Below are 14362 nucleotides of genomic sequence, written 5' to 3' on the forward strand. Positions count from 1 at the left end.
GGTGTGAGGTCTAGTGCATTTAACTGTCATGAGAATGATACGTTAGCTAAAACAAAGTTTATCAAAAGCAATTACATCAATTTAGGGAATTTTGAATGGGAATTTCAGAGCCTTTGGATGCCTCAGTAGCAGCTGTGGATATGCTGGCAAAGCCCAATAAGTAGAGCTTAGGACTACTTATGAAAATTCCCACCAGAGCAGCTGTACTTTCTTCTCTTTCATTTATATATTACAACATTTTACTTGAAATGTAGAATACATTTTAAAATCAGGCACACATTATAATTAGAAACTACCAAAATTGATAATTCTGTCTCTAAAATGTTCTGATTCAATAGCAGCTTTCATTTAAATGAAAGTATTATTTTCATTGACATTAAATTGGGCTTTATTAATTTCAGGTGTCTGTAATTTGCTTGGGGTAAAATTGTGTTATCTTTTCACTCAACTCATTGAAATTTAGTACTTCCTGTGCTATGTTTGTCACTAACAGAAATTACAGATATTGTTATATAACATTTTATTTGTGGAAGTTCTCTCAAATTAGGGTCGATGATAATCACTACACTGAAATGACAGTATTTTTAGACTCACTGGGATCTTGATATTTACTTCTGCAATGATAAAGCATATATATTACTTTATCACAAATTTAAAACATATTTTGACAAGTATTTTTTAACATACTTAATTTCTTTATATTCTTTTAAAAATGTTTTGCCCTTAAAATATTATTCTGAGAAGGAGTCTATACACAAAGAGGACTGATGGCTCAATGAACAGGCATTCAATGGTAATACAGCCGATATTATTTTGTTTTGGATAAGCAGCTATATGACCACAGGTGGTTTCTATACCTATAAGTTATGGACCTCAGCAGCTGTACTTGTTTGGCAAAGATTAGCACTAGTCACTGAGTCTTACATTCAGGATCTGTGTATCACTGCACTCTAGAAAAATCATAATTATATCACCTTCCTTGAACAGAAAGTTATGTTACTCTCTTCCTTTGTTTCGTAAGTTTATTTTCCTTGTGTTTGTTCTTCTTAAATTCAGTACTTAGATGCTTTACTAAGTATGTGGTTTTTGCTGCCCCAAGATCCCTTCAGCTGCTTCTTCTAATACCATAATTTTCCTTCATGATGCACCCGTTCTGCACCATCAGATTCTGTGCTTTGAATAGGGCCAACTCCACTGACAACCTATATCTATGATACTGGACATGGGGTAAGTTCCTTTTGTAAAACTGATTGGCACTTGACACGTCTAGAATTGATGTAACTTAATTCTGCAACTTTAATAGGAAAAGAATCACACTTTCTACTCTGCTTTCTAAGAGAGAAGGATGTTTGCCAAGGACTTCACAGCCATCTTCCCACCAGAAGGAAATAGCCTTTCTGGGAATAGAACTGGTAGAGAAGAATGCAGCTAAGAGACAGGAGGAAACAAACAACTTAGACCCAGAAAAAAACAGTTTAAAACACGCCTGAATTTAATTCTTCCCCTGGACTCTTCAACTATGGTAGTAACCAAGTCTGTCCTAACTTAAGTCCTTTTAAGTTGGCTTATATCAAAAGGAACAGTTATCTTGGTAGAAATCATTAGGAAAGTTTAATGACTCAATCCCTTGAAATGAAGAAAAGATTGATTAATTTTATGATATTATAATCATTATGTTATGTAATAAGTCAGTGAATGTAATATAATCAATTTTTTGTGTGATGTAAGCCCCTCATATACATACTTTATATTACAGCAAGCATTAACACAATAAACATATTTTACGGAGGAGTGAATAACTTCCAAAGGTAAGTCCCTCATCTAGATCTACAGAGAAAAGCAGTGTTATAATTTTTGTTTGTTGGACTCTAGAGTCTGTGTTTTTTCATTACGCCTGCGGAAAACGAAATATAGTATAACTTCTCTACTAGTATAAAATAAACATGAACAATATGCAATCAAAAACTCAGTTGTGTAACTGCACAAATACTTCTCTCCCATCCCTCTCTCTTCTTAATTTCTTGCCGAAGCAGCATTTTATATTTTTTTTGAGACTTCATTATAGAAAGGCTTCCAGGTGATTTAAAAATAGAAGTCTCATGGCACCCCAAGAAAGATGATATGCTGTAGGTTTACATGAAGAAGGTCATAGCCAAACTAAGACATAAGATAAATAAGTCCCTTCATTGAAACTAGGAAAAAAAAATAGTTGTCAAGGGATGAACACAAATGTAGATGATTATCTTTCCAATGAAACATAGAATTTCTGCATCACTGGGAAGAGTTTTTTTTTTTTTTTTTTTACACTGTAGCTGTATTTGGAGGGTATTAGATACTGTAGCTGAAGTGGCATAATTTTTAAGCATACTGGGGTTTGTGGCACATGTAATACAACATAGTTTGGGAAGCAGCTTCCCAGTATGTATGAGGTATATCAGGCTAATTCTAGTATAACTTGGATTTCGCATACATTTTCCAGGGCTATTATGCCTTTTCTGCTTTTCTGTTTCCTCAAATGACATGAAATTGCCTTAATGAGGCTAATTTAAAAAGTGGAAACTGAGTATGCCCAAATGTCTGTGAAAATTTGGGGTCATATTTGGGAGGTTTTTAAGTAGTGTAGTACTTTAGTTAAGGAAAGTTAAACCTTTTTCATGAATGTGCAGATTATGTATCGTTTCTCTTAGTATTTGGCTCATGGGCTTTCTTCGAGGCATAATATCCTACTATTCAAGACCAGCACCCTCAGGAGAATAATTGAATATGAATATAACTAGAACAGTTCACAGCTTAGGAAACACTAGGGAGGAAATGATGACCCAGGAAGCTGACTTGAACTGGTAATGCCTTTAGGAAGCAAACACAGAGGCTGAAGCCTTATTCTGTACAGTTACTGTTAAGAAAGTTGTCAGAAGAAACACATCTGCCTTTTTTTCCAGGTGAACAGCCGTGAGTTGTCCAGCATGATAGTGCTTATTTTCTTGGGTAAGTGAATGGTGCTTCTGGTTTATCTGAATTATTCATAATACGAATTCTTTGTAAACTGAACACTATCACACTTAAGCTTAACAGGAGTTTATAATATGAAGTACCAAGTAAATTACAAATTTATGCTTTACCATGGTTTGTTCCTCTTGCAAAAATGTACGCTCACTTTTACTCATTTATTTCTAACTCTATGGATAATGCAGAATATGATAATTGCATTGATCTCTCAGCTTGTTTCTGTCTTATTGTATAAAGTAACCCAATGACTTTGAGTTATTTATTAGGATTAATGGAATTCACACGTGTTAGAACCTTTTAGAAATAAAACCTTCCAGTATCTTTTTACAAGTTATAAGATGAAAAATTTCAAACTATTATCTATTTTATTTTGCTTCGAAATTAATAAAAATAAGATTAATTTAAACCATTCAATTTACCTACAGTGTTAATATTTGAACTAGAAGTAATTTAGTGAAATAAAATAAATCAACACCATATCAAAATGCTTCATATTTTGATTAATTTTTATGACCTAGAACTCAAGTGTGTACTTACTTCTTGTGTATTAGATCCGATGAATGTATTATAAGATGTTGATGAAAAATAATTTATTTTTATTTAATGCAGAACCCATGGAAATGTATTTGCTAGATGTGTGACTGGATAATATTTTATAGCTTCTTTAGCATTTGGTAGAATCTATAAACTGAATTCAGAAAAGGAATAATTGTAATTGTAGCTAGATAGTAATTTTTAAAATATGACATTTTACCTTTAAACTAATATACCCTTGATGAATAAAGGCATACTTGTGGGCAAGAAAGCAAAGTTTACTTTAAATTGTATTGAACATAAAAGGAGAGTCATATCAAGTCAAGAAAACAAATTAAGAAGGAGAGAAATCCCTTATATTTTTTCAGTTTTTCTTTGGTTTAAGTAATAGTCTTCCATTGTTCCAGAATTTTGCTTTTTGTAATTATTTCTAAAATATTTTCTTATTTTTATAAAGATTGTTAATATTTCTAAAGTTCTTTTTTTGTTGTAAAGAGAAATACAGGAAACTATAATTTGTATAGATCAGGCAACGACATAATGAAGCTCACAAAATACATTACAGACTCATTATGACCTCAGTTGAAAAGGCAATGGCCTCTTATTTTCATCTTTTACTTCTAAATTAACTTGATGCCAGGTTGCATGAAGGAGGGAAATAATTTCTTAACATTGTTAGAACTAAAATTATACTATTTGATAGGTTGTACCAACATTTCCCATATTATGTTTTTTAGAATGCTTGTTTGACGTTAAATAGGTCTTATAATGAGGAAAATGTCTGTTGGCAAAGAAGTGTGGAAAACAATGAATTTTAAAAACTCAGAACATTTAATAGGATAATGAGTCCTATACGTCTTTAAAGTAGTGATATAATATGCAGCATTATCAAAAAATAGAAGTTATGTTTCATTAAGCATTACAAGAAAATTTTTGAAAAATCCTAGGTTAAATATAAAACCACAAATCATAGTCAGGAATGAATAAGGCAGATTTTGGAAAAGTTAAGTTATATTTCTGATTCTTGTGGACCAAATCATTGAGGTGGTTTTCTTAGCTGAGTCAATATTTTGTCTGAGTAGAAGGCGTGGAAAATCCTATAAAATAATCTATTAAGTAGCTTGTTCAACCAAAAACTGAAAATGTGTAAGGAAGTAAAACATAATTGGGGAAGATAACATGTAGTATTTCCAAGTGATTATTACTCTGAAGTGCTGATGAAATTTTGATATATCCAGGAAATTATCACTTATAAGATTCTTGAGGGGGCTTTTCACAAGATATAATGATTAATGGCATTAATAACCATTTTCTTATAAGTTGAGTTTATGACTTCAAATTCCTATTTCTGGGTCTTTGGAAAACTGGATTTGACCAAGTTACTTTGGGCTAGGATCAAAAGGGTCGTCTTTTTCTTTCTCTGGGCTTGCCAACTAAAGAGTACAAGGGCTTGGCTAGATGTGGTTGTCCATGAACACATGAGAAAACAGAAAGCTGATATGTCCATTTCCACTCCAGCCCTCAGCAAGAAAAATGTTACCAAGCTACACCTATGGGCCTAATCTCCAAGTGCAGTGACCCAGCAAGTAGTACATATGGTCCAATCAGTTGTCTTGGATTCTTCTTATAAGATGAGATTTGGAAAGAGGTAAGATTAAAAAAAAAAAAGATTTCAAGGCCTTACTTGAAGCCGATCACTCTGCATTGTCACAGGTGATTCATGATTAACAACAGCATTTAAAAATTCAAATAATTTGGCTCTTATTTAGTTACAGCTTGACTCTCTTGATGACAGTTACTGTAACTGTCTCTGTAACACAACTGCGATCCCCATATTTTTTTCTATTAATTGATTCGGCTAGTGTCAGTTCATATGTTTGCAGAATCAATTTGACTAATTTGTGTAACACATTAGCATTGCTGTTTTCTTGATTGTTTTTGGAAAATTTGCTGGATTTCTCCTCTAGCAAAAGTAACTTGTAAATATCTGGAAGGTATTATTTTTTTAGATGTTATGAGTTATTTATATATATCATATATAAACAACTAATAAGTTGGGTATAAGTCAATATTCATTTATTGAATACATATACTGCATAATTGTGTTTGATGACAAAAATACAGTTATAAATTATCCTTAATGTCTGTGGGTGAAGCTGTACCATCCAGTGGTGGAAACAAGCACATGAATATATACACTAAGGAACAGTAAATTCTGTAATTGGGGGATCCCCACAGTTCTAGTAAGTGGATGAAAGATGTCAAATTCATTTTGAGTGTGGAAAAAGGGGAGTATAGAATTCAAGTAAAGTTTCCAGAAAATAGCTAATAATTGTTTTCAGTTTTAAACAACAAAAAGGGTTATTCCAGAAGAAAAAGAAAGAAGATATTCATTAGGAACTAGATAGTATGTATGCAGAGGTGTAAGACAACATGGATCATTTGGGAAACGATAAATGCTTGAGGTCTTCCAGATTGCACATGGTGAGGAATATGAGAGCCCTGATATGAGAAATCATTTAAAGGATATAAACAAAAATGGCAAGACTAGAATAGTGCATTAAGTAGATTAGGGGTTATAAAGAGCCTATCTGAATAAGGTTCTGAATAAGATTCAAACTGGAGGTAGACTGACTAATAAGTTAAACAAATGCTCGAAGTGAAAGTCAACAAATTTAGCAAGAATGAATGTGGGAGAGTGAAGTTGAGGATGGAAAATAGTCTACCACAAAACCAAGATTTCTAGTTTTGGTGCTTATGTTAATTGTGGTATTGTGGATGAAGTAGAGTGGACCACAGTGGAACAATGATGATGAAGACCCTGTGAAAGTGTTTCTGAAACATTCAGGTAGAGACAACAATTATGTATCTATGACTGGAACACTGGAAATACTGAGATTGAATTATACATTTGAGAATCATCAGACTTTAGTTCAAACCATAAGAGTTCATGGAATTTTCTGCAGAGAATGTACAAAATGAAAATAGAAAAGATCTGAGAAGAGAACCTAAGCTAAAATTATACTTTACTAGAAAAGTAAAATGATCCTGGGAAGAATTTTAGCTATGGTCAGAAAATACAAAGTGAATAAATATCAAGAGAACAAGAAGGGAGGACTGGCAAAGGAAAAGTTTCAAAAACAAAAAGTGAACAGAATGCTCAATGGTGAGATAAAGTTTAAAACCATTAAGTTAGACTTTAAAGGGGTAATTAGAGACATTTTTAAGAGCAGTTTTAATGGAACAATAGTAATAAAAATAAATTATAAATTGAATAATAGATGATGAGAAGTCAAAATGAGCAAATTTAAAGTAGTTCATTTAAGAATCTATAAAAAGAAGTATAGATCTACAGCTAGAGAGGAGGTTAAGGTTATTCCCACCATCAATAATTTCACTACATGTTGTTTTCCATAATTCTGCTCCTTATCATGAATAACTTATATTTGAAGAAAATGGATGCCAAACTTATATTACAAACTTGTTTTTGTTGTTGTTGTTATTCAAGCTTTGGGGCTAAGCTTGGAAAATGAATACACTTCCCAAACCAATAATTGCACATATTTAAGAGAGCAATGCCTACATGATGCAAATGGATGTAAACATGCTTGGAGAATAATGGAAGATGCCTGCAACGATTCAGGTAAACAAGTTGCTAAGAATACACTCAAATGATTTATTTTTACTAAGATAAAAATAAGATTTGATATTTTGTCATTATCCTAAGAATTAAGTTTTTCTCTAAGTATCTTACTCAGTCTTGACCCCCAGTTGATTCACTTTTAATCATGTATTAGCAAATTTAATTATAAAAGGATTTTCTTAATTACTAAAGGGCTTTAATTACTGATGCTGAGGGCAGCATTATTCAAGTTTTCAGATTATTTTCTTACCTCTCTTGTCATGTATAATGCTACAATTTTACTCATTCTTCTCAGAACCATGGCAGTATTTTTTTTCAAATAAAAGGTTATTTTGATTATATATGTCAATGATAAAATAGAAAAAATAAGATTTGTTATAATAATTGTTGTGTATTTGTCCATGTATAATGTACATTTTATATTCTTTAAACATATATACAGTATTTTCAATTCTATGTCAAGAACAAGTAAAGCTACAGTTTTGTTTTTAGCTTGTGCTACCTTCCAAACATTTGTGAGGAGGTTCAAGAGTTGAGAATGTGAAGATTGGAGAGTGACTGGTATTTTCTTTTGTTTTTCTTTCTTTTTTTTTTTTTTTTTCAGACAGAGTATAGCTCCGTTGCCAGGCTAGAGCTTGGCTCATTGCAACCTCCGCCTCTCAGGTTCAAACAATTCTTTTTCCTGCCTCAGCCTCCAGAGTAGCTGGGACTATAGGCACGTGCCACCACGCCCAGCTAATTTTTGTATTTTTAGTAGAGATGGGGTTTCACCATCTTGGCCAGGATGGTCTCAATTTCTTGGCCTCGTGATCTGCCCGCCTTGGCCTCCCAGAGTGCTGGGATTACAGGTGTGCGCCACTGTGCCTGGCCTGTATTTCCGTAAAAAGAAAAAATATATATGTTTTGAATATTCAAGTAGCTAAATAAGCATTGAATTAGAGCGTTAGAGTAACACTGCTTTCACTAAAAGTAAATAGAATAAACTCTATAGTAGAACATAGTCAATTTATACAGTAGAACATTGTATAATCTATTTTGATGATTAAACTTCTTGCTGCATTTTATAAGGCAATTTAAAATATGCTGTCAAAATATTATATTTAGGCGTCACAAATTGTACCTTATTTATTAATTTCAGTATACAAATAGCAAGTCGTTTGCAGTAAATTGCTATAATATTTGCATAATTATTTTATGTATGAAGCTGAAATATACATATTCTCAAATGTACAAATGAAATAAACTCAAGTATTTTATTCAGAATAATTAAAAGAAAATGTTCAGGTAGAGGAATATATATATTTTTCAATTAATGCAGAAAAAGAAATATTGGTAATTATGAAAGACTTATTCAATAATATTTATTGAGTGCTATGTGCCAGGACCACATAATTTTTAATGATAAATTTAAAGCCACCTGCACTCCTCTTACTATAGTCTTACAATGACATGAAAATAAAAGATAAGATTATGACAAAATAGCTAATAAAATAGATAAGCTGATAAAACACTAAGAGAGCATTCTGGTCACCTCGTGTAAGAGTAGCCTTATTTTTACTGAAAAGCAACAAATGATGTTCTAAGTAGGAAAAAACTATTTTGAAATGCAGAAAGTTTTAATATAGAAAGTACATTATGGAAAATATTCAATGAAAATACATGTTTTTCTTAAAAAGTCACTTATATGGACATCCTGCAGCAACCCCAGATAATCTTACCATATTAATTAATTATTCAGGTTAATATGTTAAAAGCACTTTGGGGAGGAAGAGTCCAAAATTATAACAAGATTAGTATCTATGTTGTTATGTGTTTGACTGTGAGATCCAGGTGACCCCTGCAAGACGAAGAATTCATCATACTGTAACCTGAGTATCCAGTACTTAGTGGAAAGCAATTTCCAATTTAAAGAGTGTCTTTGCACTGATGACTTCTATTGTACTGTGAACAGACTGCTTGGAAAAAAATGTGTCAATAAATCAGGTAACATTTTGTTACAAGAAATATTTAGTCATGAAAAAGCAACAATTTCAAAATTAACCACATCTGTGTAATCTGATAATTTTTTTATAATTTGATTAATTATTTTCAGAGCTTTATTATTTTTAAAATTTTGTTGGTACATAGTAGGTGTATATATTTGAAGGGTACATGAGGTGTTTTGATATAGTTCTTGATGTACCTTGGGGTTCTGTGAACCATAGACCTCACCAAGTGCATGACATATTTCTTTCATTGCTAACCAAAATTCTAAGCTTCATTCGAGTCATTAGAATTATAGATTCACTCACTCAATTCATATATTTGTGAAGTTTATTGTGGCCTTGCACAACACCTAGATGATAGAAGACAAATAAGATATTATCTTTGTTGTTAAGGAACTCCAAGTCTCCTGGGAGAAATAAAAATTAACTAATTGCTAGAGGTATACTTGCCTTTGCATAGGGACATTTAATCAGGCTAATACACTGGAGTAGTGGTGATCAGCTAGCCTGCATGTACCTTTAAGGGTACAACAAAGACATTCCAAGAGATGTGCAAGATCAAGAGTTCTAAAGTGAACAGTTTCCAGTCTTTAATGTCCCTGTATACTCCAAAAAGTAATCAATAGAGGAATGCACCTGTTATCACAGAGTCCTCAATTCTTCTTTCACAGTCAACCTTCTTTCACTTTATAAGAGGTAGATTTACCTCTCATCTACACGGAATGGTCTCATCGTCCAACCCATTCAGTCATCCATGGTGGGCTCATTGAGCAAATTTCTGTTCCATGATTTTGCGTTTTCCAGAATATCAACAAATGAAGTTATGTAACATGAAGCCATTTTAATTCAGTTTATTTTATTTAACATAATACATTAGAGTTTAGTTAATTTTTATCATGTGTAAGTTTATTTTTCTTGATGAGTAGTATTTCATTGTATGAGTATATAATAGATTGGTTATCCATTCATTATTGAAAGTAAATTGCATTATTTCCAGGTTTTCAGGGATTAAAAATAAGGCTACTATAAATATTCACATACAAGATTCAGACAAACATAAGTTTTATTTCACTTATGAAATTGTGGGGTCATATGATAAGTACATGCTTAACGTTACAAAAAGCTTCTAAACTGTAATTCAGATTTAGTGTAACCATCAATGTATAAAAGTTCCAGCTGCTTCATATTCCCAGCAGCACATATTTTTTTTTGCCATTCTAATATATATATAGTGGTACCACATTGTGGTTTTAATTTGCACTTAATTATAATGTTGAGCATGTTTTTATGTCCTGTGTACCATCTATCTATCTTATTTGGTAAAGTATTTCTTCAAACTTTTGCCCATTTTTAAATTGGTGTTTGGATATTGAGTTTTGAGAGCTGTTTCTGTATGTTGAATAGATTTTTTTTTATCAGAATATGTTTTGTATTTTTTTAGTGTGTGTCATTTAAGAGTGTCTTAAAAAAACAGAATTTAAAAAATTTTGGTGAAATTCAGTTTATCATCTCTTCTTTCATAGATCATACTTTTGATGTTTCATCTAATAGATATTTAATTCACATTAACAAAGATTTTCTCATATGATCTAGAAATGATGTAGTTTTAGGTTTTGTATTTAGGCCTATGTTATATTACGAGTTAATTTTTGTATACAGTACAAGATATAAGTCAGATTTTCTTCCATGCAAATATCTAGTTGTTGCACCCACATATGTGGAAAATAATGTCAGTTTTACTTTCCTCAAAAGTCATTTGGCCATATATTGGTGGCTCTATTTCTAGACTTTCTATTCTGTTTCATTGAGTTAATTCTATACTTTTGCAAATATTCTACAGTCTTACTATAGCCTCACAGAAAGTCTTGAAATCAAGTAGTATGATTCCTTTAACTGTTATTTTAAAAATAATTTTGGCTATTTGATCTCTTTGTCTTTAATTTAATTTAATTTAATTTTAGTTGTTGCTGTAGTTGTTGTTTTTGAAACAGCGTCTTGTTCTGCTACCCAGACTGGAGCACAGTGACCCAGTCTTGACTCAGTGCAGCCTCTACCTCCTGGGTTCAAGCGATTCTCATGCCAAAGCTTCCCCAGTAGTTGGGATTACAGTCATATGCCACCACACCAGCTAATTTTTGTATTTTTAGTAGAAACGGGTTTTCACCATGTTGGCCAGGGTGGTCTCCCAACTTCTGGGCTCAATTGATCTGCCTGCCTCAGCTTCCAAAAGTGTTGGAATTACAGGTGTGAGCCACCGAGCTGGACCACTTCTTTGTCTTCCCATAAATATTTTAGAATCAGCTTGTCAATGTCTGGAAAGAATCCTGCTGACATTTTGACTGGACTTACCTTGAAATTATAAACCAATTTACTATGCCGAGTGTTCAGGTTTATTAACACGATATATTTCTTCATTTATTTATAAGTTCATTGATTTAGTTCATCAATATTTGATGATTTTCAGTATATAGTTCTTGCACAACTTTTTAGGCTTCTAACACACTTCAGCTTTTGGTGCTGTTGTAAATGGTAGTTTATTTTATATCTTAACTTTCTATTGATTATAGTGATTATATAGAAATACAATTGATTTTTCTGTATGGAACTTATAGCCTATGACTTGTTAAATGCAATTATTCTATCTTTTTTTGTAGAATCTGCAGGAAATTCTACATAAGTAGTCTTGTCATCTATAATAAGAGTTTAATCTTCCCCTTGCCAATCTGTAGTCTTTCATTTATTTTCCCTGCTTTATTACCCTAACTAGAGCTTTCAATATAATAGTTAATAGAATTGTTGAAAGTGGACATCTTGCCTTTTCACCTGTCTTACAAGAAAGTCTTTCAGTTTTTTACCATGAAGAGTGTGTTTGTGTGTGTGGTCTTTGCAGGTTCTCTTTATCAAGTGAAGGAAATTCCTTTATATTTCTGGTTTTCTTCATTTTTAAAATCATAAATGCATAAATGAATGCTGAATTCTGCAAATTTTTTTTGCCTCTATTACTATTAATTACTTCAAACATTTATCTTTTCTTTTTGTTGGGAGTACTCCAGTTTTTCTGGCTATTTTAAAATACATAGTAGTGTTAACTGTAGTCTCCCTACTGTACTATCAAGTACTAGAACTTATTCCTTCTATGTTAATGTGTATTTGTACCCATTAACCAACTTCTCTCCATTTCTCCTCCCCCATGTCCTGCCAAGCCTGATCACATTTTTTTCCTTTAGTTTTTTATATGGCAAAATTCATTATTTGATTTTTTACTGTTGTTCCAGACCTTTATTTCAAGGCTAAATTCTATTCAATCATGGTATATTATTATTTTTGTATTTCTGGATTCAACTGCTAACATTTTGTTTTAAAAAACTATGTTCATAAAGTATATTGGCCTGTTGATTTGTTTTCTTATAATGTCTTTGTCTGGTTTTGTATCTAAGTTAATGCTGGCCTTGTAAAATCAATTGGGAAGTATTTCCTCCTCTCCAATATTCTGGAAAAGCACAAAAATAATTGATGTTATTCCTTTCTTAAATGATTGATTTCATTAACCAGTAAAGATATCTGGGCCATGCTTCATTAAAAAGGTTTGAAAATATAAATTCAATGTGTTAACTTCTTGTAAGACTATTCTTGTTATCTGTTTCTTCATGAGTGACCTTTGGTAGTTTGTATCTTCCATTTGCTGAATTTATGTTGGATTTTTATCCTTAAAGTTTTTAGTTTACTGTTTCTTTTTGGTTTCTATCTCTCTACAAAGTTGCTCCTAGTATTTCCTAATTGTCCTTTTTAATGTCTGTAGTACCTGCAGTGATGTCCTTTTTATGTTTAGATATTGATAATTTGTATAATTTGTGTCCTTTCAGTTTTACTATTCATTGTTTCTTTATGTGTATGTCTGATTTGATTTTAAGATGTTCCCCATTTTCTTACTTCCTAACATAAAACCTTGAACCACTGATTTGAGATTTTCTTTCCTCATATAAGCATTTAATACTATGAATTTCCTTCCAAGTACTGATTCAGCTATAGCCACACATTTTGATACGTTGTTTTAATTTATGTTTATATCAAAATATTTTCTCCTTTGTGACTTCCTCTTTGTTATGATTTATTTTATTATTATTATTATTATAGTATTTTGAGGCAGAGTCTCTCTCTGTCACCCAGGCTGGAGTGCACTGGAGTGATCTCGGCTCACTGCAACCTCCTTCCCCTATGTTCAAGCTATTCCACTGCCTCAGCCCCCTGAGTAGCTGGGATTACAGATGCATGCCACCACACCTGGCTGATACTTGTATTTTTAGTAGAGACATGGTTTTGCCATGTTGTCCAGGCTGGTCTTGAACTCCTGACCTCAGGTGATCTGCCAGCATTGGCCTTCCAAAGTGCTGGGATAACAGGCATGAGCCACCGCGCCCAGACAGAAGGTTGTTTAATTTCCTAATATCTGAGATTTCTCAGATATCTTCATTATTGATTTCTAGTTTCATTTCAGTATCATCACATAACATATTTTGTATTATCTCAATTCTTAAAATAATAATTGCCAAATATCACCTGTACAATGTGATACATGCTATACACATGATAAGGATACACACATACAAACATGCACAGACAAAGTACTGGAAGCCATAGAGTAAAAAATAATGGTGACTCAGAAAACTTCACAGAGTTGTCAGACTTGGGCCTTTTAGGGTAAGTTGGTTTCATTAGGGAGACAAAACAAAATGGATGTTTTAAGCAAAAGAAATAGAATGAAGTGGGGAGCATTTGGGGAGCAAGAATTCCCTTGTTAAGCTGGATGATAGAATGGAAAAGTATTTCATAACACTGGAAAGAAACCAGATATTTATGAAAAGGAGGAAAGCTGAGCTTACATATCTTTCTAAAGAGATTAGACTTTAAACCGTTGTTATGAGGAGCTATTATATATTTTAAATAGAGGAATGTACCATCAGTTTCTCATAAGATATCACAGGCAGTAACTTAGAGAGGATGGAATGGGGGGCAGAGAAAGACGCAGGTCAAGAATATCAGTTAAAAAGCCATCAAAATAATTTGAGAGAGAAGTAATGCATGCCTGAACTAAGCCACTGGTCCTGAGAATTACAATAAAATATATACTTAAGACATATTTATGAATAATAATCAATAGGAATTGGTGACCAGTTGGATATAAGGAGTTTAAAAT

At 32.4% G+C, this 14362-nt stretch overlaps 1 protein-coding gene across 1 annotated transcript in view; it reads left to right on the top strand.

The window, feature by feature from the left end:
* Positions 1 to 1697: 1697 nt before the first annotated feature.
* The window catches only part of GFRAL (GDNF family receptor alpha like), a 71901-nt gene continuing 59236 nt past the window's right edge, over positions 1698 to 14362 (top strand). Inside the window, exons 1-5 of the mRNA XM_033217495.1 lie at positions 1698 to 1808; positions 2940 to 2985; positions 5059 to 5188; positions 7049 to 7183; positions 9014 to 9166. Of these exons, the coding sequence (XP_033073386.1) occupies positions 7159 to 7183; positions 9014 to 9166 (178 nt within the window). The 5' untranslated portion in view covers positions 1698 to 1808; positions 2940 to 2985; positions 5059 to 5188; positions 7049 to 7158. The remainder of the gene's footprint in view (positions 1809 to 2939; positions 2986 to 5058; positions 5189 to 7048; positions 7184 to 9013; positions 9167 to 14362) is intronic.

This window comes from Trachypithecus francoisi, unplaced genomic scaffold, assembly GCF_009764315.1.
Source record: "Trachypithecus francoisi isolate TF-2019V2 unplaced genomic scaffold, Tfra_2.0 Lachesis_group10, whole genome shotgun sequence".
Lineage (NCBI taxonomy): Eukaryota > Metazoa > Chordata > Mammalia > Primates > Cercopithecidae > Trachypithecus > Trachypithecus francoisi.